Source organism: Corythoichthys intestinalis, chromosome 3 (genome assembly GCF_030265065.1).
Source record: "Corythoichthys intestinalis isolate RoL2023-P3 chromosome 3, ASM3026506v1, whole genome shotgun sequence".
Lineage (NCBI taxonomy): Eukaryota > Metazoa > Chordata > Actinopteri > Syngnathiformes > Syngnathidae > Corythoichthys > Corythoichthys intestinalis.
The window spans coordinates 2,739,436-2,761,239 of record NC_080397.1 but is presented as its reverse complement, the minus strand read 5'-3'; the positions used below and the strand labels follow the sequence as shown (position 1 = coordinate 2,761,239).

General features: G+C 43.3%; 1 protein-coding gene across 7 annotated transcripts in view; it reads left to right on the top strand.

Moving 5' to 3' along the window:
• The window catches only part of agpat9l (1-acylglycerol-3-phosphate O-acyltransferase 9, like), a 54,551-nt gene that overhangs the window by 20,089 nt on the left and 12,658 nt on the right, over positions 1-21,804 (top strand). For 4 of the 7 annotated variants that reach the window (XM_057830908.1, XM_057830905.1, XM_057830906.1 and 1 more), the window contains 2 exons: positions 18,981-19,036; positions 19,212-19,297. In XM_057830908.1, coding sequence (XP_057686891.1) covers positions 18,981-19,036; positions 19,212-19,297 — 142 coding nt within the window. The other 3 variants (XR_009062650.1, XR_009062651.1, XR_009062649.1) reach the window with 3 other exon arrangements.

Sequence of the window (21,804 nt, the reverse complement as noted above, 5' to 3'; positions counted from 1 at the left end):
CATTTCTAAAATGGCGACAATCGACAAAAAAAAGAAAGTTGACTGTGACGGCCGACGCTTCAAGGATAGGTGGAAATTGGACTATTTCTTCTCTAAAATACGCAACAACTGTGTCTGCGTCATTTGCAAAGAGACAGTCGCTGTTTTTAAAGAGTTCAATGTGAGGCGATATTACCAAACAAGACACGCTGACATGTACGACAAGATTACAGGGAAGATACGTAGCGAGAAATTGAAGCAACTTGAAGCTAGTTTAATTTTACAGCAGCAGTATTTCGCAAGAGCCCGAGAGTCGAAAGAGAACGCCACAAAGGCTAGTTGCGTGATTGTTGAAATAATTAATTTAGGGCTGTCAAACGATTAAAATTTTTAATCGAGTTAATCACAGCTAAAAAATTAATTAATCATAATTAATCGCAATTCAAAGCATCTATAAAATATGCCATATTTTTCTGTAAATTATTGTTAGAATGACAAGATAAGACGCAAGACAGATATATACATTCAACATACTGTACATAAGTACTGTATTTGTTTATTATAACAATAAATCAACAAGATGGCATTAACATTAACATTAACATTCTGTTAAAGCGATCCATGGATTGAAAGACTAATAGTTCTTAAAAGATAAAATGTTAGTACAAGTTATAGAAATTTTATATTAAAACCCCTCTTAATGTTTTCGTTTTAATAAAATTTGTAAAATTTTCAATCAAAAAAATAAACTAGTAGCTCACCATTGTTGATGTCAATAATTACACAATGCTCATGGTGCTGAAACCCATAAGCTCAGTTGCACCCAAGCGCCAGCAGAGGGCGACAAAACACCAAAAAACACAAGTAACAAGTGGACATGACACTGTGCTGTCATTTTAATCCGTTTGAGCGGGGCATGTGCGTTAATTGCGTCAAATATTTTAACGTGATTAATTTAAAAAATTAAAAACCGCCTGTTAATACCATAATTTTGACAGCCCTAAATTAGTTTTAAAAAAAATAATAAAGCAAATGTGACACACAGAATGGCTTGCTAAAATTTGCATAAATATATTGTTCTACGTAAAGGACGTCAGCCAAGGTCGGCCCTCCACATTTTTACCACACCAAATCTGGCCCCCTTTGCAAAAAGTTTGGACACCCCTGTAATAGATCAAGTACACCCATTTAAACGCGATAAATATTTACTCTTAAATTCAAAAATACTTTTTAACAAATCACAACTAAAAACAATAGACCATGCCTCTTAAGTAAAAGACAACAATATTAAGACCGCACAGAAACACAGAATAAATAAAATATGTTTTTCAAGAAGAAAAGATAAAATTGCACTTAATAACTTAAGCATTTAGGCAAATGAAAACTTTCCCCCTCATAGCTTCTGCTATGGTGTTCCATTGGGATGCAACGATACAGTTAAGTCACCGTTCGGTACGATTTTTGATACGGGGACACAATTTTCGATCCGATTCAATACATTTAATGCTCTGGAAAAAAAAAACTAACAAATTGTATTTTTTGTTTCTTTTTTTCTTTTTTTGCTAACGAGCAAAGATTAAATTGCCATCATATAAACATGCATTTTAGTGCATAATATTTATGTGCTTACTTCTTACTGATCTGAAGAAATTTTGTATAAAAGTGGTGAGAACAATCTTTACTGTTTGTAAAGTGAGGCGACACTGACACTGTTGATTGCTACAGCTCTCGTAGCAGCTAGGTTTACTACATGAGCAAGACATCATATTTGTGGTCCGAATCCATCTGTGTCACGTACTGAATTAACAATATCAGCAGCATTATCTATAGTCACTGATATGGATTGATTTGGCCTTCTTAACTTCCATTCAGTCATGGTGCTTTATAATTCATGTAGTATATGGACTACGTGTCCCATAATGACTCTGGGCTCACGTAGCCATGGCACGGGACGTAGCACATCTAGTTTGCTAGTTCATGATATCTAGTGTGTGCGCGCATAAAAAAGTTAGCAAACGCCACATTCACGTCTGCTCATTACTGCACAACAACACCAGCATATGACAATCGACTTTCATAAACAGGACGAGTTTGAAGCACAGCGCTCTTTATTTACCACTCAATGTTCCTCATGTCAGCTGTCTGTTGTCAAACCGAGGTTGTTCGTAACAGCCAAGTCAGTAACAATGTTTTGGTGGACTTCGTTGTAAATATCCGGTGTTATGCCGAAAAATAGCCGCCCCGCGTGAAAGGCCACCCCTGACGGGCGCGCCCACACGTCAACAACACCGGCACGGCAGAGATGATCCGCAGTCAATCCAGAGCACTGACGCGGCCGGTATACGTTGAACAATAGGATATAATGGGAACGATTGGCTCCGGCGCTACTTTTTGCTGGATCTGGAGCGAAGATGCATTTTGCGTAGTTGGTAACAAGGAATCCGAACTTTTAACAGCAACATCTGGCGCACCCACGCGCGCACACACGTGCACGGGAGGCAATAAATCGCAGCGGAAAAATTACCGCCTTCATTTTTATTTATCGTGCGATAAATGGAATTATTGCATATTGCGACAGGCTTACTTGCAGTCATTGCAAGGTGGAGATAACTGCATCGGGAGGGAATAGACTGCACTGTCCTCACTGAGACGCTAAGGCTCAGTCCTGGCTATACAGCTAGCTAAACTCCCAAATGACGATGCAGAAGATGTTGGTATAATTTGCTGACTTTATTCAACCATCACTTGAAGAGTGAAACTAAAAATAGAAATGAAACAAATCAATTTCGTCCCCAATAACAAACAGGTTTGCATCAACGTAAATCAGCGATAATTAGCTGCTAATACAGTAATAACAAACAGTTAGCATGCGTTCGCTAGCATTAGCACATCGTTCAAACCACTACACAACTGGATTTAAGTGTCCGATCGCGAGTGGAAACACACAACAACAACAACACAAAAGATGATACATACAGGCGTTGCCTCTGTAGATATTTTACAAACATTAACAAAGAACGTAGGCTCGTGGCAGTGTTTCCCTTTCTCACGAACTCGCTCACTCGCTTGGATGCTGGACTACTTCGCGTGTAAGCGCGCTCTTCTTCACGTGAGCGCGTTCTTTTTCGCGTGAGGAAGTGCAAGGGCGCCCCCACTTGAGCGTGAAAGCTCCATAAAAAATAAAAGGCATGCATTTCAATATAATGGTAAACTTTAACACAGGGGTCCCCAAACTACGGCCCGCGGCTCCACATTTGGTCCGGCCCCCTGAACAATACCAGAGAGGATTTTTTTTTTTTTTTTTTTTTTCTCAGTAGTGTTATGTATTTCATGGCCTTTTTCTGTGAATAACTCAGAGAGGGTTATTTGGTTATTATCTATTTAATTAATAGTGCCATTAATATTATGGTATATTATTATTTTTATTTTATTTACTTTTGTTCCGTGAAGAATCCACAGAGGGTTATTTGATTGTGACTTTCTGAAAAACAATTTTTTTTTTTACATTTATGCACTCCTGCAATCGTCAGAAGGGAAAAGTTATGTGGCCCTCACAGGAAAAACTTTGGGGACCCCTGCTTTAACACATATTGCCAAAGGTAGAACAACGACCTATATGCCAATATATACCAATATTTTTTATTTTGCATTTGCCACTTATTGCCACAGTTAACATTGAGGCTTTGGGCCTCTTTTGACCTCGTTGTGAGTTTGTAAGGTTGCGACTTCTGATTAAACAAACTCGATGCCAATCAAAATGTTTGTTCTTCTTTTCCCCCAAATTAGAATCGATAAGAGAATCGATAAAGAATCGACTCGTTAAGCAATATCGATAATGGAATCGAAATCGTAAAAATCGTATCAATTCCCATTCCTAATAAAAATAGAAATATATTCTGGTTATGGCCTCCAGTAACACGCCAAATTTGATTTTTATTTTACTTATTTTTATCATTTCATTGGATTTAACTCATTGTCCGCTACTGACAACAATAGACCCCTGATTCATTTCAACATCTTTCAGTGCTGTTGACTGCCGTCACTGACAGCCAGTGAATTCAATGAGTGCCCTATGAATATAATCATTTTCATTCATTTAGTTTACTATCAAATATCTGATAGGATTCACGCATGACTGGGTGCAATTAGACACACTCAAGTAGAGAAACTATCGGTGCCAGGATTAGTGATCAGTCAGCATACAATAGGATGTCAACATATCCACACGTGGAATGTTCCCTCTAATTTTTCATGTGTCTAAGCAGACACACAAGCTCCCTGAGCACACTGCGGACCACGGTGAGCAACATCAGATGTGTACCCTTGGGTACACACGCCTGTTCAAAACCCTGGATCATAGCAATTACATGGCTTATCAAAAGAATGAAACTACAGCAGCAATTTTCATTAGTTTACTTTTAATATAATTGATTTGGCCCGCATAAAAAGAAAAAGAGAAAAATTTCGTTGTTCATGAGATGTGTACTATGTTATATGTGAGAGACCTGCTTTAACCATAGGAAGAATTCTGACCTGGGTAAGGTCCACTTGTGGCATAGATCAGGGGTCCCCAACCTTTTTTGCACCACGGAGCGGTGTGATTTGGGTCGTTTTTTTTTCACGGAGCAGTGCTCTGTCAAATTTTGCTCCCTTATAAAATTTTGCTCCCAAAACTTGTGTGGCGGTGAAAAAGCCCTTTTATATTCAGTTGGACTCTTTTCTACATGTCCGTCCATGATCAAACATAAGTTAGTAGTCCTTTCTTTAAAGAAAGTTTGTAGTGTTTACTTTGGAATCGTTGAATTCGTGACCATTTTTAACGTTACGCATGTGTCAGAACACCGGCAATGTGCGGCAGAAAAATACAGCAAATATCACATAACATTTGTTTTAGCCCCGTCGTGTAAGTGCAGGGAAAATATAACTCAGCTGCTGAATCAGTGGGAGGCCTGAGCTTGTTTCGTTGAGACGAGATGGTCCCATCTAGGTGTGATAGGAGAGTGAAAGACGCCCGCTTCACAAAGATACAATGTTGGATATTGTAGCACGGTTTTCAGTGCTCTCGTAGCGATGTAAGGATATTCCGGAATGACTTTAATCCAGAACCTTGGTAGAGTTGTTATCTCAAATGCACAGTACATTTAAGGTCCCCGTCATTTGTGATCTCTGCAAGCTGATCCTCCTGTTGCACAGATATGCTCGAATCACTCAATTTATTCACAAACTGGTCACAAATCCACTCCTTTGCAGTTCGCAGGTCTGTCGTGATTGGGAAGTACCGTAGATTTTGTTTTCTTCGAAGTTGTAGGCTCATCTTCTGGCTCGTTAGGTGCCCTTTTCCCCGTAAAAAATCTGCCCAAAGACATCTTTTTTTTCAGTCATTCTAGTGTAGGGGCTAATTATGTCCAGGAACAAATGTGATGCGCCCGCCCTACGTCATACGTTATTATCGAGGACAAGCGCACGTAGATATACAAAACAAGATGTACTGCTAGCAGTCCAATCAATGGATTTCTATGACGACATTCTATCCTGTAGTATTATATCTAGAGTAGACAGGGATATTGGAGTGTTAATGGGCACAGGTCAAAGTTAATTGGGCCACAATGCAGTCATTAATAAATTATTATTTCTGTGCAGCCCGGTAGCAAATGCGCCACGGACATGTACCAGTCTGCGGCCCGGCAGTTGGGGACCCCTGGCATAGATGACTTAATAAATAAAACATAATGAACAACCACAATGGGAGTACAGTAAAATATACTCACACATTAAAACTGTTCAGACAATAAGGACAATCAAGATTCCTATTGCAGCTTCACTGCAAAAACACGCCTCCTTAAAACTAGTAAACTTCCCTTAAGTGAATATATTGTGACCGCACACGAGTTAGGCCTGGCCAGGAAGCAGCTTGAGACGCCAAGGTGTCCAACCAAACAGTTCTTTAATCAGCAAAACCAGCGGGTTTCCTCAAAAGAAAAAGGCCCAAATGTGGCACAAACAGTAACAAAGCAAACAATCAACTAAAATGTCTCAAAAATGGCAACCTAGGTCTGTTCTCATCAAAATACTCAAAATGTCTTACAAGTGGCAACTTAGGTCTGTTCTCAAAATACTTTCTTCCAAGTCTCTCTGTCAATCTCCTTACGCCTTCCCCTTTGCTTCATCTGGTCGTCTTTTATCTTGTCCTCCAGGCCAGCTGCAATTAGGTGGCTTAAGCAGCCACACCTGGCTGCGTTGTGCGGCATGCTGGGAATTGTAGTCTTTAGGCTGGCGGCCATTTTGACTTGATTCTTCTGCTCTGGAAAAGGAATGTAACGGCCCTCCACTACCTGTCCCCGCCTGATGTCACACATCCCCCTCCCCGGGCCTGACGTCCTCGGCAGGTCGACGGAAGCCCAAAAGGCATCCCGGCGGGACAGGGCATCAGCGTTTCCGTGTTTGCTCCCGGCCCTGTGCACAACAGAAAACATGAAAGGCTGCAGGCTCAAGAACCATCTCGTTACCCTGCTGTTGGTTTCCTTGTTCTTTGCCATCCATTGCAGCGGGGAATGGTCCGTCACCAGCGTGAATCTCCGACCCAACAAGTAGTATTTCAGGGTCTCCAGCGCCCATTTAATGGCCAGGCACTCCTTCTCCACCGTGGCATAATTCTTCTCTCTTGGCAGCAGCTGCCGGCTCAAATACAGGATGGGATGTTCCTCACCCCCACTGACCTGAGCCAGTACTGCTCCTAGTCCGGTCTCTGAGGCATCTGCCTGCACCACGAATTCCCTGGTGAAATCTGGGGCCGTCAGAACCGGTGCGCTACACAGGGCTCTCTTGAGGTCAATAAATGCTGCTTCAGCTTTGGTGTTCCAGCTCACCATCCGAGAGTGTCTCTTGGTGGTCAGCTCTGTAAGTGGGGCAGCTATCATAGCGAAATTAGAGATAAATCGGCGGTAATAATTAGCCAACCCCAGGAACGAACGAACCTGTTTCTTGGTCACCGGTCTGGGCCAGCTCCGAATGGCCTCAAGCTTGGCCTCCTGAGGCTTTACCAAACCTCGCCCAATGGTATACCCCAGATAATTAGTCTCACTACACGCCACCTTACATTTCTTTGGGTTCGCAGTCAGCCCTGCTTGCCGGAGGGAGTCCAGGACCCTCTGCACCCGTGGAAGATGACTTTCCCAGTCAGAGCTTTGGATTACCACGTCATCGAGGTAGGCTGCAGCATATTCTTGATGAGGTCGCAGGACTTGATCCATCAGCCGCTGGAAAGTGGCCGGAGCGCCGAACAAGCCGAACGGCATCATTCGGTACTGCCAAAGGCCTCCCGGAGTGGCGAAGGCGGTCTTCTCCTTGGACTCTGCTGAAAGGTGGACTTGCCAATATCCTTTTGTTAGATCAAGAGTGGTAATGAAGCGAGCGTTTCCCAAATTCTCAATGAGTTCATCCACTCGCGGCATAGGGTAGGCATCAAATTCTGACACTTCATTGACTTTTCGGAAATCATTACAGAAACGTATGGTGTTATCCGGTTTTCCAATTAGCACTATTGGGCTGGACCAGGCGCTTTTAGATGGCTCGATTACCTTCATGTCTAGCATCTTCTTCACTTCGTCCTCCACGATTTGCTTGCGAGCCTCAGGTATTCGGTACGGTTTCTGGTTTACCTTCTTCCCAGGCTGGGTGCGGATTTCATGTTCGATGAGGTGCGTGCAGCCTGGCCTCGCCGAAAATACATCCTGGTTGCCATCTACAAGCTCTTTTGCCTGCTGCAGTTGGTTGGGATCCAGATCGGGTCCAAACTGCACTTGTTCCCGAGCCGGGGTGTCCAGGTCTCTGGGGGGAAGGCATGTGAACAATACTTCTCTCTCGTGCCATTTTTTCAGCAGATTGACATGGTAGATTTGCTCACCTTTCCGCTTGCCCGGTTGTCTCACCTTGTAATTAACCTCCCCCACTTTTTCAATTATTTCAAAGGGTCCCTGCCAGGTTGCCAAGAACTTGCATTCTACCGTGGGGACCAGCACTAGTACTCGATCCCCGGGCTGGAATTCCCGCGGTTGAGCTGTCCGATTGTACGTACCCCTCTGTTCTCTTTGGGCTTTTTCCATGTGTTCTTTCACTATGGGCATAACGGCTGACATCCTTTCCCTCATGGCCCCTACATGTTCCACCATGGTTCGGTGGGGGCAGGGTTGCTCCTCCCAGGTCTCCTTGGCGATATCCAGCAGACCCCTGGGCTTGTGGGAATAAAGTAGATCGAAGGGTGAAAAGCCTGTCGACGATTGAGGTACTTCTCTTACCGCAAACAGGAGATAGGGAAGTAGCTGGTCCCAGTTCCGGCCGTCCTTGTCAATGGCCTTCCGTAGCATCGCCTTCAGAGTCTTGTTGAACCGTTCCACCAACCCGTCCGTTTGAGGGTGGTAGACAGAGGTCCTCAACTGTTTCACTCTTAACAGCGTACACATCTCTCGGGTGACCCGAGCCATAAATGGGGTGCCCTGGTCCGTTAGAATTTCTTTAGGAAGACCTACTCTGCTGCTGAAGAGGAAAAGTTCATGAGCAATGTGCTTAGCGTTGGCCTTTCGTAATGGGATGGCCTCTGGATACCGGGTAGCATAGTCTATAATTACAAGGATGTACTGGTGGCCTCGCGCGCTCTTAGGGAGAGGCCCTACAATGTCCATTCCCACCCTTTCAAATGGGGTTTCTATGATAGGCAACGGCACCAGGGGATTCCGGTACCCTTGTTTGGGGGCTTTTAACTGGCACTCTGGGCAACTGCGGCAATAATTTTCTATGTCCTTGTGAACACCTGGCCAAAAGAACCTTTGCAATACTCGTTCTTTGGTTTTCTCCACCCCTAGATGAGCCCCCATTACGTGAGTATGAGCTAACTGCAGAACAGTGGGGCGGTGCATGCGAGGTACAAGCAATTGTTCAACAATTTTGTCTTTAACTTTCACCACTTGGTATAAAAGCCCATTTTTTACCGCAAAGTGGGGATAGGCAGGAGTGGTTCGGTCCCCTACCAACGTTCCCTCTATTACCTGAAGGTTTTTTAAAACATTGCAAAACGTGGGTTCTTGTAATTGAGCAGTGCCATACTGACCCTTTAAGGAGGATTCGGCCTCTGGGATCGCTCGTTCCTCGTCACTGGAGGCAGACTGTGGACTTGAGGCAGTTGAGTCTTCTGGCCTGTATCTTGAGCCCCGGTCTGCTGCGACAAAAGCCGGGGTGATCTCCTTGCGATGTCTTCGCTCGAGCCTCTTGTGGGCTTCCCGCCACAACTTAGGAAAGGCCGGGCAGTCCCGGCCAATAAGGACAGGCACGGGAAGGGCCTTGACAACCCCCACTCGCACATTGAACGTGCCCTTGGTAGTAGTGAGCCTCACCTCGGTGGTCGGATATTCGTGGGTGTCCCCATGGACGCAGACAACTGGTACTTTTTCTCCTCGCTCCAGGTTGGGGGCCTCCAGGACCCACTCCTGAACCAGGGTCCTCGTGCTTCCTGAATCCAACAGGGCTTCCACATCCCGGCAGTTGACAGTGACTGGACACATAGGCCGTGGGCTTTCACTTTCCCCCAGGAGGGCTGCAAACTGGGAGGGGGTGCTGCCAGAAGACTCTGCGGTAGGCATGGGCACGTCAGACTTTCCACACTGCCACGAGATATGTCCTACCTCTCCGCAGCGGTAACACCGACGAGCCTCAGGAGCCAGGGCGCTTTTTGACGGCTCTAGTGTAGGCAGTCCTCGTCCCGGGTCTATTGGAGGGGCCCGATCACGATTGGAGCTGCTGGTTCGCTGGGGAGTTGAGGCAGCAGGCTTACTACGGGGCTGTCGAAGCATGTCCGCAGCAGCGTGAAATTGTTCGACCGCCTCAGTTAGCTCTAGGGTCGTTGTGAATTTCTGCTGACTAACTGCCTTCTTGGCGTCGAACGGCAGGGCTCGTAAGTAGCGGTCAATCACCAGAGTCTCTACCATTTCTGCTGGGGTCTTTTTGTCAGGCTCCAACCACTTCTTGGTTATTCTAATCAACTCGTGCATCTGGGAGCGGGGGTTGAGCCCATTTTGAAAGGTCCAGCTATGAAACCGCTGGGCCATGCCAAACCTTGTAAGGCCATGGCGGCTCAATATTTCGGCCTTTAGCTGGTCATAATCTTGTGCACTTTCTGGCTCTAAATCTCGATAGGCGTTCAGTGCCTCCCCCGAGAGAAAAGGGGCTAATAGGTTACCCCACTGGGGTTTCGGCCATCGCTCTTGAACAGCAGTGGATTCAAAAGCATGGAGGTAGGCCTCCACATCATCAGACACTGACATTTTGGGAATGAATTCACTTGCCTTGGGTTTAGCTCGGGCCAATTGGTGAAGCTCTTGCTCTTTAAGCTGGTTGGCCCTCATTTGCTGTTGAAGCAAGGCCACCTGGGTTTCTTGTTGTGCCTTCTGGGCCTCCAAGAGCATCTGCATTAACCGCTCCATTCCGCTGGGCTGTTGGTTGGTGTGAAGCTGGGAGAAAAGCTGGGATAACTCGTCTATGGCGTCCGTCTCTGTAGTCTGGTCCTAGGCCCACATGCCCTCATTCTCCACCATCTGTGACCGCACACGAGTTAGGCCTGGCCAGGAAGCAGCTTGAGACGCCAAGGTGTCCAACCAAACAGTTCTTTAATCAGCAAAACCAGCGGGTTTCCCCAAAAGAAAAAGGCCCAAATGTGGCACAAACAGTAACAAAGCAAACAATCAACTAAAATGTCTCAAAAATGGCAACCTAGGTCTGTTCTCATCAAAATACTCAAAATGTCTTACAAGTGGCAACTTAGGTCTGTTCTCAAAATACTTTCTTCCAAGTCTCTCTGTCAATCTCCTTACGCCTTCCCCTTTGCTTCATCTGGTCGTCTTTTATCTTGTCCTCCAGGCCAGCTGCAATTAGGTGGCTTAAGCAGCCACACCTGGCTGCGTTGTGCGGCATGCTGGGAATTGTAGTCTTTAGGCTGGTGGCCATTTTGACTTGATTCTTCTGCTCTGGAAAAGGAATGTAACGGCCCTCCACTACCTGTCCCCGCCTGATGTCACAATATATATAGTCTTAAAATAAGCTTGTTTGTCAGAAATTCAAGAATAGATATTGTTCAAAACATTATTTGAAAGCAAACTTGGAACAAGGATGGACTTTTACGGAAAGTGAAACTATCCTTTGGGATAAAAGACTGAATTGCAAAGGGCAATACCACTTTTGGTATTGACCGCAAACCTTCTGTTGTAGAGCATCCTATATAAAAGCTAATTCTTGTGTTGGAATGTTTGAAAGCTTACTGAATTGTGGTTATTTCATTGTTGAAAATTACTCATTTTTTTGTTGTTAATAGTATGCATACTTTTGGTGGGAGTGTAAATAACCAAAGCCTAATTTCTGTCTCCCGAGCATATTTTATTTTGTAATTCACCATAACTTCCTGTTACGCTTTTATTTTGGTGTATTTCTTGTTCCGTGTGTTTTGCAATGTTGTAACTTGAAGGCGGGCCAAAATGAGTGACGGCTAACTGTGACAGTTTTGATCTAGTCTCGTGGCCCCTCTGGAAGAGGCAAAGCTCTTATGGTGATCCTTTTATTTTCTAAGGTGATCGGTTGGTTTGATTAACTAGATTATATCAGTTCCAAAATTAGATATTAATTTATACTGTAGCGCTTGCAAAGATTGGCATTATTAGCACAGGAGTCTAGCTCTCTTTTCACCATTAATGGAAGCGCCGCGTTGCCGTTTCGAACGCACCAATAGGAGTGTCGCGCTGACACATTACAGTGGCGCGGACAGTTGTCCGAGTCGCGCTGCCGTATCGAACGCGACAATAGGAGCGTCGCATCGCTGTATCGAACACACCATTACTGTGGCGCACAGTAGTAGTGACGCAACATTACGTTTATGTTGAATTTTATTTTGTGCGCTGCATAGATTTTCTTGTGCGCAGAGTATGTTCAAGCAGTGCGCGATTGCGCACGCGCACAGCTGAGAGGGAACATTGCACACGGGATTCACATAATACTGGGTTTCACACCTCAAATTGCTTAATTTGTATACGCTCCACTCCTCTCAATCACATATCTGTCTGCCCCCCCCCCTCCTTTTTCACCCCTTGGTAAAAAAAAAAAAACAGAAAATCACATTGTTTGATTTTTAAAGAATGTGTTTCCAAATTAGAGTGGAAAATAAGTATTTGGTCACCTACAAACAAGCAAGATTTCTGGCTGTCAAAGAGGTCTAACTTCTGTTAACGAGGTCTAACGAGGCTCAACTCGTTACCTGTATTAATGGCACCTGTTTTAACTCATTATCGGTATAAAAGACACCTGTCCACAAACTCAGTCAGTCACACTCCAAACTCCACTATGGCCAAGACCAAAGAGCTGTCGAAGGACACCAGAGACAAAATTGTAGACCTGCGACTTCCGGTGGAGAGGAGAATGGAGTAGGTCGTAGGCGTTGAACGCTCCCGCTCCGAACTGACATTTCAACTACCTTTTCACAACCCATGCCTGCTCAAACACTGAGTAATCAGCAGTGGTCACTTTCTGACGTACCTGATGGCATCTGGGACCAGACAAGCGAGGGAAAAAGACACGAGGAAGGAGGACCCATCCACCGCTAGCCACATTAGCATGTCGGCGTTGACTAGCTTGCTGGAAGACCATAGACAATCCATTGCGGCCGCGATGTCGGCAGAACTCAAGTCCGCATTTTCCTCCCTCGACGCCAAACTAGACTCCCTACAGTTAACCGTGAATGACTTTGGCGAGCGAATCACTATCCTGGAGAGCAATTTTGGCCTAGCCGAAGAACGCATCCACACTCTGGAAGTTTCATGCGCCTCGCTAGCCGACACTTGCATAAAACTTAAAGCCCGGAACGCAGACTTGGAGGCACGAAGCAGGCGAAACAACATCCGGATCATCGGTCTGCCAGAATCAGTGGAAGGTCCAAAACCCACGGAGTTCTTCGCACAAGCCCTGAAGGAGATTTTCGGGGTACAGCTGCTCCCGTCCTCGCCGGAATTGGACCGGGCTCACCGCACCTTCGCTCCAATGCCGAAACAAGGGGACAGACCGAGACCCGTGATCGTGAGCTTCCTTCGATATCAGACTAAGGAGCTGATCGTTCGAGAAGCCCGGCGACGGAGGAACACGTTGAGGTATCGTGACTCGCCGATTCGGATTTATGAAGACTATTCGCCCGACGTCTTGGTGCAACGTTCGGCCTATCGAGAAATAATGGCGAAACTGTACGACTTGGGCCTCAGGCCAGCTCTACTCTACCCGGCGAAGCTACAAATCGTCAAGAAAGACGGTAATAGACGGCGATTTTCCTCCCTCGAAGAGGCTACTGCCTTCCTGAAATCCTTGACCTCTGTTTAAATATATTTGTTTCCCTCGTTTTCGGACTGGATGGCCTTTGCTAGGCTTGGACTGCTAGAGTGGTATGCTTTCAAGATAGCACCCTGTTAACATTGGGGTTAACTATTTTTCTTCTATTTTTTACTCTAACACACAGCGGGAAATAACTATAGAGAGTGATTTTTTTTTTCCCCCCCTCGATCTCGTCTTGTGAAATTTCGTGCATGGTACAACTTTTTTGGACTGGTTCTCGTTTCCTTGCTCGATCCTTGCTGTTTACTTTAAGATTTAATATATTTTTTTATTATTATCCCCCCCCCCCCCTCTCCTTTTAAAAAGACGAGGGGACAGGAAGGGTAAGAAGAAGAGGAGGGAAAGGAGAAAAAAAAAAAAAATTAAAAAGAAAAATAAAATAAATAAATAAAAATCATTTTTGACAAAACTATTACTGAGGGAGGGCACCATGTTGAGAACCAGGGTTAACCTTACGTCCGGCGGGAGCGTTATTGGTATGGGAACTAATGAGTACAGTAGAAACTGGAGGCTATATAGATGTATGTTTGATGTTTGGTGTTGCAGTAATTTTTTTATTTTTTATTTTTGTTTCATTTCGGTTTTGTCTTGTTTTGGGTTTTTCTTTCATTAGTTTTGTGTGCCCCCCCTCCCCTCCCCACCTGTGCAGGGCAATGTGGCTTTGTTTATTTCAATAACTTATTAATATGTCCATCATTCCTACATATAAAAGTAAGGGCTGCAGGTTTGTGTCTTGGAATGTTAGAGGCATTAATGATACCATAAAAAGGGGCAAAGTTCTCTCACACTTAAAACAGCTAAGTGGAGATATTTATTTTATTCAAGAAACTCATCTTAAAGCATCTGAAGTTTCCCGTCTTAAGAAACCATGGATGAAGTACGTGTATCACTCAAAGTTTTCGGCGAGGTCAAGAGGTACAGCCATTATTATTGGTAAAAATATTCCCTTTGAGCCCAAAAAGTTAACCGAAGATCCAAATGGTCGATTTGTTGCAGTATCTGGCAGGCTATTTGACATCCCGGTAGTTTTGGTGAGTGTCTATGCACCAGTATGGGACGATGCCCAGTTCATAATACGTCTGTTTTCCTCCTTGCCCGATATAGAGTTTTGCTACCCTATTATAGGTGGTGATTTTAACCTTATTCAGGATCCGATTTTGGATAGGTCTTCATCCAGACCCCTCACTCTATCTAAATCTGCTACTACATTAAAAGCGTTTGCAGATCAGCTTGGACTCAGTGACCCCTGGAGACATCTTAACCAATCTGACAAAGTTTTTTCATTTTTTTCCCACGTCCATCACACTTACTCTAGAATTGACTTTTTCTTAATGGACAACAGATTGTTGGACTGGGTAAACCTGAGCAACTATCACAGTATAGTTGTTTCAGATCACGCACCGCTTTCACTGGATATACATTTTCCAAATTACACACCTCCATGTACGCAATGGAAACTTTCCTATTTTCTATTAAATAACTCACAATTCAAACAATTTTTTCAGCAAGAAATTACAACTTTTTTTGACATTAATGATACTCCTGAGGTCTCCAGAGGCAATCTATGGGAAGCCTGCAAGGCGTATTTGAGGGGACAAGCGATTTCATTTGCATCCTATCAGAAGAAGACCGACACAGCTAGGATGACTTGGCTTGCTAATCAGATACTAAAAATTGACGCACAATATTCTGTTGCCCCCACTAATGTTCTTTATGATGAACGTCTTAAATTGCAAGCTGAGTATGATTTACTGTCAACAGCAAAGGTTGAAATTAAATTGTTACACTCTAGACAGCGTTATTTCGAACAGGGCGATAAGGCAGGTAAACTCCTTGCTCATCAAGCTAGATCAGTTGCCCTTTCAAAACTGATACCAAGAATAAAATCAATCTCTGGGTCAATAGTGTCAGATCCCAATCTCGTGAACAAAACTTTTGAAAATTTTTATATAGATCTGTATACGTCTGACCACTCACCGGAGGTCTGGGATGGGGATAACCCGCTGGAGAGGCTTACTTACCCTAGAATGAATGCTGAGTTGGTTGGCGGAATGGGCGGGCCGATTTTACTACTGGAAGTACAAGATGCACTTAGCCAACTACAGAAGGGGAAATCCCCTGGCCCAGATGGATTTGGGGTGGAATTCTACAAAACCTACTCAGATGTAATTTGTCCACAACTGGTCAAGGTCTACAACGACGCCTTTTTTACTGGTAAACTACCCTCGACTTTCTATGAGGCAAACATTTCCCTTCTATTAAAAAAGGGAAAAGACCCAGTTGAGTGTGGTAGCTATAGGCCCATAAGCCTTTTAAACGTGGATCAGAAGATACTCGCTAAGGTCCTAGCAACGCGTCTACAGCAAGCCCTCCCTACTCTCATCGCTGCTGACCAGACAGGGTTCATGGCCGGCCGAGACTCGTCGTTTAATACAAGGAGACTTATTAACATTATTGGCTCTCCTGGTTCTGAGGTACCTGAAGTTGTGATCTCATTGGATGCTGAAAAAGCATTTGACAGGGTTGAATGGAAGTATTTGTTTTATATTTTAGCAAAGTTTGGTTTTAGTGATGATTTTATTAAATGGATCAAAATGCTTTATCAGTGTCCAACTGCTCAGGTCCTTACAAACGGGGTACGGTCAGCTTCATTCCCTCTTCATCGGGGCACCAGGCAGGGTTGCCCCCTTTCTCCCCTCCTTTTTACTCTGGCAGTGGAACCACTGGCTATGTGGTTTCGTGAAGAAGCACGAGTAATGGGCATCACGAGGAATGATGTCACCCATAAATTATCTCTTTATGCGGATGATTTGTTACTATATTTGTCAAACCCAGTTTCTTCCATCCCGATCGTCATTTACATTTTAACACAGTTTGGCAAATATTCCGGATACAAATTAAACTTTGGAAAAAGTGAACTTCTGCCAATTAACACCCTATCAAGAATGATACCAGCATCCTCTTTTCCATTCAAAGTTACAGCTGAGGGGTTTCGATACCTGGGTGTTTTCATCCCTGCTTCCTTTGCTGACCTTTTCAAGAGTAATTTTCATCCATTAATTGATAAATGCAAGCTCGACATGACACGCTGGTCACTGCTTCCACTGTCGCTGACTGGCAGAGTTAATTTGGTTAAAATGGTTTTACTCCCTAAATTTCTCTACCTGTTTCAACACATCCCGATTTTTTTAAGGAAATCCTTTTTTCACAATCTAGACAAATTAATCTCTGCTTTCTTATGGCCAGATAAGCGCCCCCGGATCAATAAAACAATTATGCGGTTGCCCAAGAACCAGGGAGGCCTCGCTCTTCCGAATTTCATTCTTTATTACTGGGCATGTAATATTGTCAAAATAAATAATTGGCTACTGGGAGACATAGACCTCTGCCCTTCATGGGCTAGGCTTGAGTTAAGATCCTCCAGGTTGTCACTGAAGTCTCTTCTTACTGCAAAGCTTCCTCTAAAGACTGCCCATCTCTCCCAAAACCTTGTTGCCATAAATTCATTAAAAATTTGGATTCAGTTTCGTAAAAACTATGGCTTAGCGGGTCCTTCAATTCTTGCACCAATAGCAAAAAATCATTTATTTCCTCCATCTAACTTCGACTCCACCTTCGTAACCTGGCACAATAGAGGCCTGAAAAATATTCAGGACCTATACCTTGATGGGCGCCTAATGAATTTCGAAGAGCTATCGAAGAAATTCAGTCTACCTCAATCCCATTTCTACCGGTTTTTACAAATTAGGCACTTCATTCAATCTACTTATCCAAATTTTCCCAATCGGCCACCAACCTCCTTGATTGATTCCGTGCTCAACCTAGACCATGCCCATAAACAAACCATTTCATCCATCTATAATTTCTCAGCTTGTCAGAGCCCCTTATATTCTCACTCCTTAAAACACAAGTGGGAGAACGAGATTGGGACTGAAATATCGGACAGTCGCTGGAAGCAGATTTGTAAGCTGGTCCACTCCTCCTCCATTTGTGCCAGACATGGTCTATTGCAATGCAAAATCGTTTTTAGAGTACATTACACCAATGCTCGACTTGCAAAAATTTACCCCACTATCATTGATAGCTGCAATAGATGTAAACAATCACCCGCTGATCACACACATATGTTTTGGTCTTGTCCTAACCTCACTAATTTTTGGCGGCAGATCTTCAACACACTGGAAACCGTATCTGGCACAGATCTGGGGGAGGACCCATGCATAGCACTTTTTGGTTGCCCTCCTCCATTACCCGTTTTATCAGCACCTGACCTGCACCAGGCTGGGAAGACTGAATCTGCAATAGGTAAAACGCTTGGTGTAAAGAAATCAACTGTGGGAGCAATTATAAGAAAATGGAAGACATACAAGACCACTGATAATCTCCCTCGATCTGGGGCTCCATGCAAGATCTCACCCCGTGGCGTCAAAATGATAACAAGAACGGTGAGGAAAAATCCCAGACCTAGTGAATGACCTACAGATAGCTGGGAGCACAGTAACAAAGGCTACTATTAGTAACACAATGCGCCGCCAGGGACTCAAATCCTGCACAGCCAGATGTGTCCCCCTACTGAAGCCAGTACACGTCCAGGCCCGTCTGCGGTCCGCTAGAGAGCATTTGGATGATCCAGAAGAGGACTGGGAGAATGTGTTATGGTCAGATGAAACCAAAATAGAACTTTTTGGTAGAAACACAGGTTCTCGTGTTTGGAGGAGAAAGAATACTGAACTGCATCCGAAGAACACCATACCCACTGTGACGCATGGGGGTGGAAACATCATGCTTTGGGGCTGTTTTTCTGCAAAGGGACCAGGACGACTGATCTGTGTAAAGGAAAGAATGAATGGGGCCATGTATCGAGAGATTTTGAGTGAAAATCTCCTTCCATCAGCAAGGGCATTGAAGATGAGACGTGGCTGGGTCTTTCAGCATGACAATCCCAAACACACAGCGAGGGCAACAAAGGAGTGGCTTCGTAAGAAGCATTTCAAAGTCCTGGAGTCGCCTAGCCAGTCTTCAGATCTCAACCCCATACAAAAATCTGTGGAGGGAGTTGAAAGTCCGTGTTGCCCAACGACAGCCCCAAAACATCACTGCTCTTGAGGAGATCTGCATGGAGGAATGGGCCAAAATACCAGCAACAGTGTGTGAAAAGCTTGTGAAGAGTTACAGAAAACGTTTGGTCTCAGTTATTGCCAACAAAGGGTACATAAAAAGTGTTGAGATGAACTTTTGGTATTGACAAAATACTTATTTTCCACCATTATTTGCAAAAAAATTTTTAAAAATCAAACAATGTGATTTTCTGTTTTTTTTTTTTTTCTCAACATTCTGTCTCTTATGTTTGAGGTTTACCCATGTTGACAATTACAGGCCTCTCTAATATTTTCAAGTGGGAGAACTTGCACAATTAGTAGTTGACTAAATACTTATTTGCCCCACTGTATATGAAAGTCGAATAATGAACTTTATCACAATATGCTAATTTTTTTTTAGGAAAACCTGTATTTATACATTTGTTTGTGGCAGCTTTATGTGTCATTGTCAGCATTAGATGTCTTATCCATTTGTTTCTGTGTCACCTGCAGGTTAAAGGATCACGTGAATGACAAGACAAAACTCCCCATATTGATATTTCCAGAGGGTAAGTTTAAACATCAGCACGATGTTTTTTTTTTTTTTTTTTTTAATGGTGGTGTTATTGGATTTATGAGTGATGACAGGTTCTGCCGTGTAGTATATAACTGTAGGTAGTTATGCAGACCACACACAATTCTACTAACTCCCTTTTGGATGTTGCTGCTCTCCGGTGTCTATAGGAACCTGCATTAATAACACGTCAGTCATGATGTTTAAGAAGGGAAGTTTTGAAATAGGAGCAACAATTTACCCCGTGGCAATTAAGGTATTTCTGTAACTCCTTTTATATTCCTCTTTTAGTTTTAAGAATGCATCATCTTATCTTATTTGGATACGTGTGTGTATATAAATACATGGTATACATTAATTGCACTGCTTATTATGTTTCTCTGTAAAATTACATTTGTATCCATGCTGTACTTTTAGTATGACTTTATTTCACAGTGGCGTCATAAAACTGTCATAATTATGACATGACACTGTCATGGGCATTTTTTTTTTGTTCAGCACTTTTATAATCTATTATAGTAACAGCATAACAAAGTCAGAGACATTTTGTTATGTTATTTTCATTATAAAACATCTATTAACTCTACAGACAATGTTTTAAGTAACATTTAACTCATACAAGTGTAATTAAAAACTAAAATAAACAAAATTATTCAAACATTCAAATGACAAATGTACTCAAAACAGAAAGAACTGGAATGTCCAATATACATATCGTGGGACGCTTTTTGTAGCCATCTACCAGTCTTTGACATCTGTCTGAAAAAAGTTTGTCCCACTCCTCAACGCAGAATACTTTCAGCTGTGAGATGTTCGAGGGGTTTCTTGCATGTACAGCCCGTTTCAAGTCACCCCACAGCATCTCAATGGGATTAAGATCTGGGCTTTGACTCGGCCATTCCAGGACTCTCCATTGTGGATTTACTGCTATGTTTTGCTTCATTCTCATGTTGCAGGGTCCAGTTTCGCTTCATCTTTAACTTTTTCACAGATGATCTCACATGTTCCTCAAGCACCCTCTGATACACGATAGAATTCATGGTGGATTCTATGGTGGTGAGCTGGCCAGGTCCTGCTGTAGCAAAACATCCCCAAATCATGACACTTCCACCTCCATCCTTCACAGTTGGTATGAGGTTCTTTTCCTGGAATGCTGTATTGGATTTACGCCAAACATGTCCTCTGTTCTGGTGTCCAAATCATTCAGTTTTAGATTCATCTGTCCAAAGAACATTATTCCAGAAATCCTGGTCTTTGTCTACATTCACTCTGGCAAACTTCAGTCTGGCCTTCATGTTCTTCTTGGAGAGCAAATGTTTCCTCCTTGCACACCTCGCATGAAGGTTAAATTTGTGAAGTCTCTTTCTGATTGTAGAGGCATGCACTTTCACATCATCAGTAGCAAGAGCCTGCTCTAGATCCCGTGGTGACATTTTAGGCTTTTTGGAGACTTCTTTTAGCATCTTGCGGTCTGTTCTCGGGATGAACTTGCCTGGACGGCCAGACCTGGGCATGTTGGCAGTTGCTTTGAATGTCCTCCACTTGTAGACTATTTTCTGGACAGTCGAATGGCTGATTTTATATTCTTTTGAAATCCCTTATCAGACTCAAAAGCGTCTACAATCTTCTTTGCCTTGCCTTGCCTTCTGAAGACAGCTACTTTGATCTCACCATGGTGTTTTCTCTCACTTATATAGTCAGGGGCACATTAAACTAAATGTGAGGTTTAAATAAGGCAAGCCTCCTTCAAAACCCTGGGTAATGATGTTCTAATCATGTGCAGCTGATGTGATATCCCTATGTGTGATTTTAGTCATTTTAAGTGGGATTGAATGTGGGGGTGTTCTAATTCATTCCTCAACAGAAATTGCATCTATTTAAAATTACATTTTACATAAAGTTATAAAAAAATCTTTTTTTCCGTTTTAATTGTTCTATATGAATTTCTTAAGATTGTTAAAATTGATATTTAATATTCATATGACCAAATATGTTACAAAACACACAGGCTTCCATATAGGGTGTCCTAATTTTTTCACATGGCTGTATGTTGAAGCGTTTCCTTCAAGAAATTAGCTACATTTCTCACTCTGAATTCACCTATGTGTACAGTATGTGACATTTTAATGACATTAGAAAAAACTTCTGTGTCACCAGAATTAATATAGCACCTAAAACAAGCAAAAACAGCAGTACCAGATTCTTTTTTGTGTATTCACATAAGGGCTGCAAGTTATTGGGAAAAAATGACATTGCGACTTTTTAGAGGTATGCAATATATATTGTGATATCATAACTAGAATAATTTTCAGCAGATGTCTTGAATAGCTCTGTTTGGAAAGACTTTGGTTGACTCACCATGACCACTTTATACCCGGCTTACGAACGAGTTCTGTTCCTACACTCGCGACGTAACCCGAATTTCCGTGTAAGTTGGAATTAACCCGTTAAGCACCCCTACAAAAAAGCTATCGAAAAAGGCCAAAAGTATCGTATTTGGTTTAATGATAGATACACTGCTCACTGGTGGCAGCGTTGGGTCTAGCTGGACTGTATGACTGACGACCAGACTCGTCTGACATGGATAAAGTACAGCTGCGCTCTGGTTTGGCCCACATAAGGCTGTTAGTTGTTCAGTCGTTTTGAACATCAATGTACATATGTGTGTTACAGCTTTACAAATGGTCAAAGGTGAAGGATGTCAAAAGCTTCAAAAAGCACAATTGCCCTATTTGCTGTCTGTAAAGCTGAACAACCTCACGC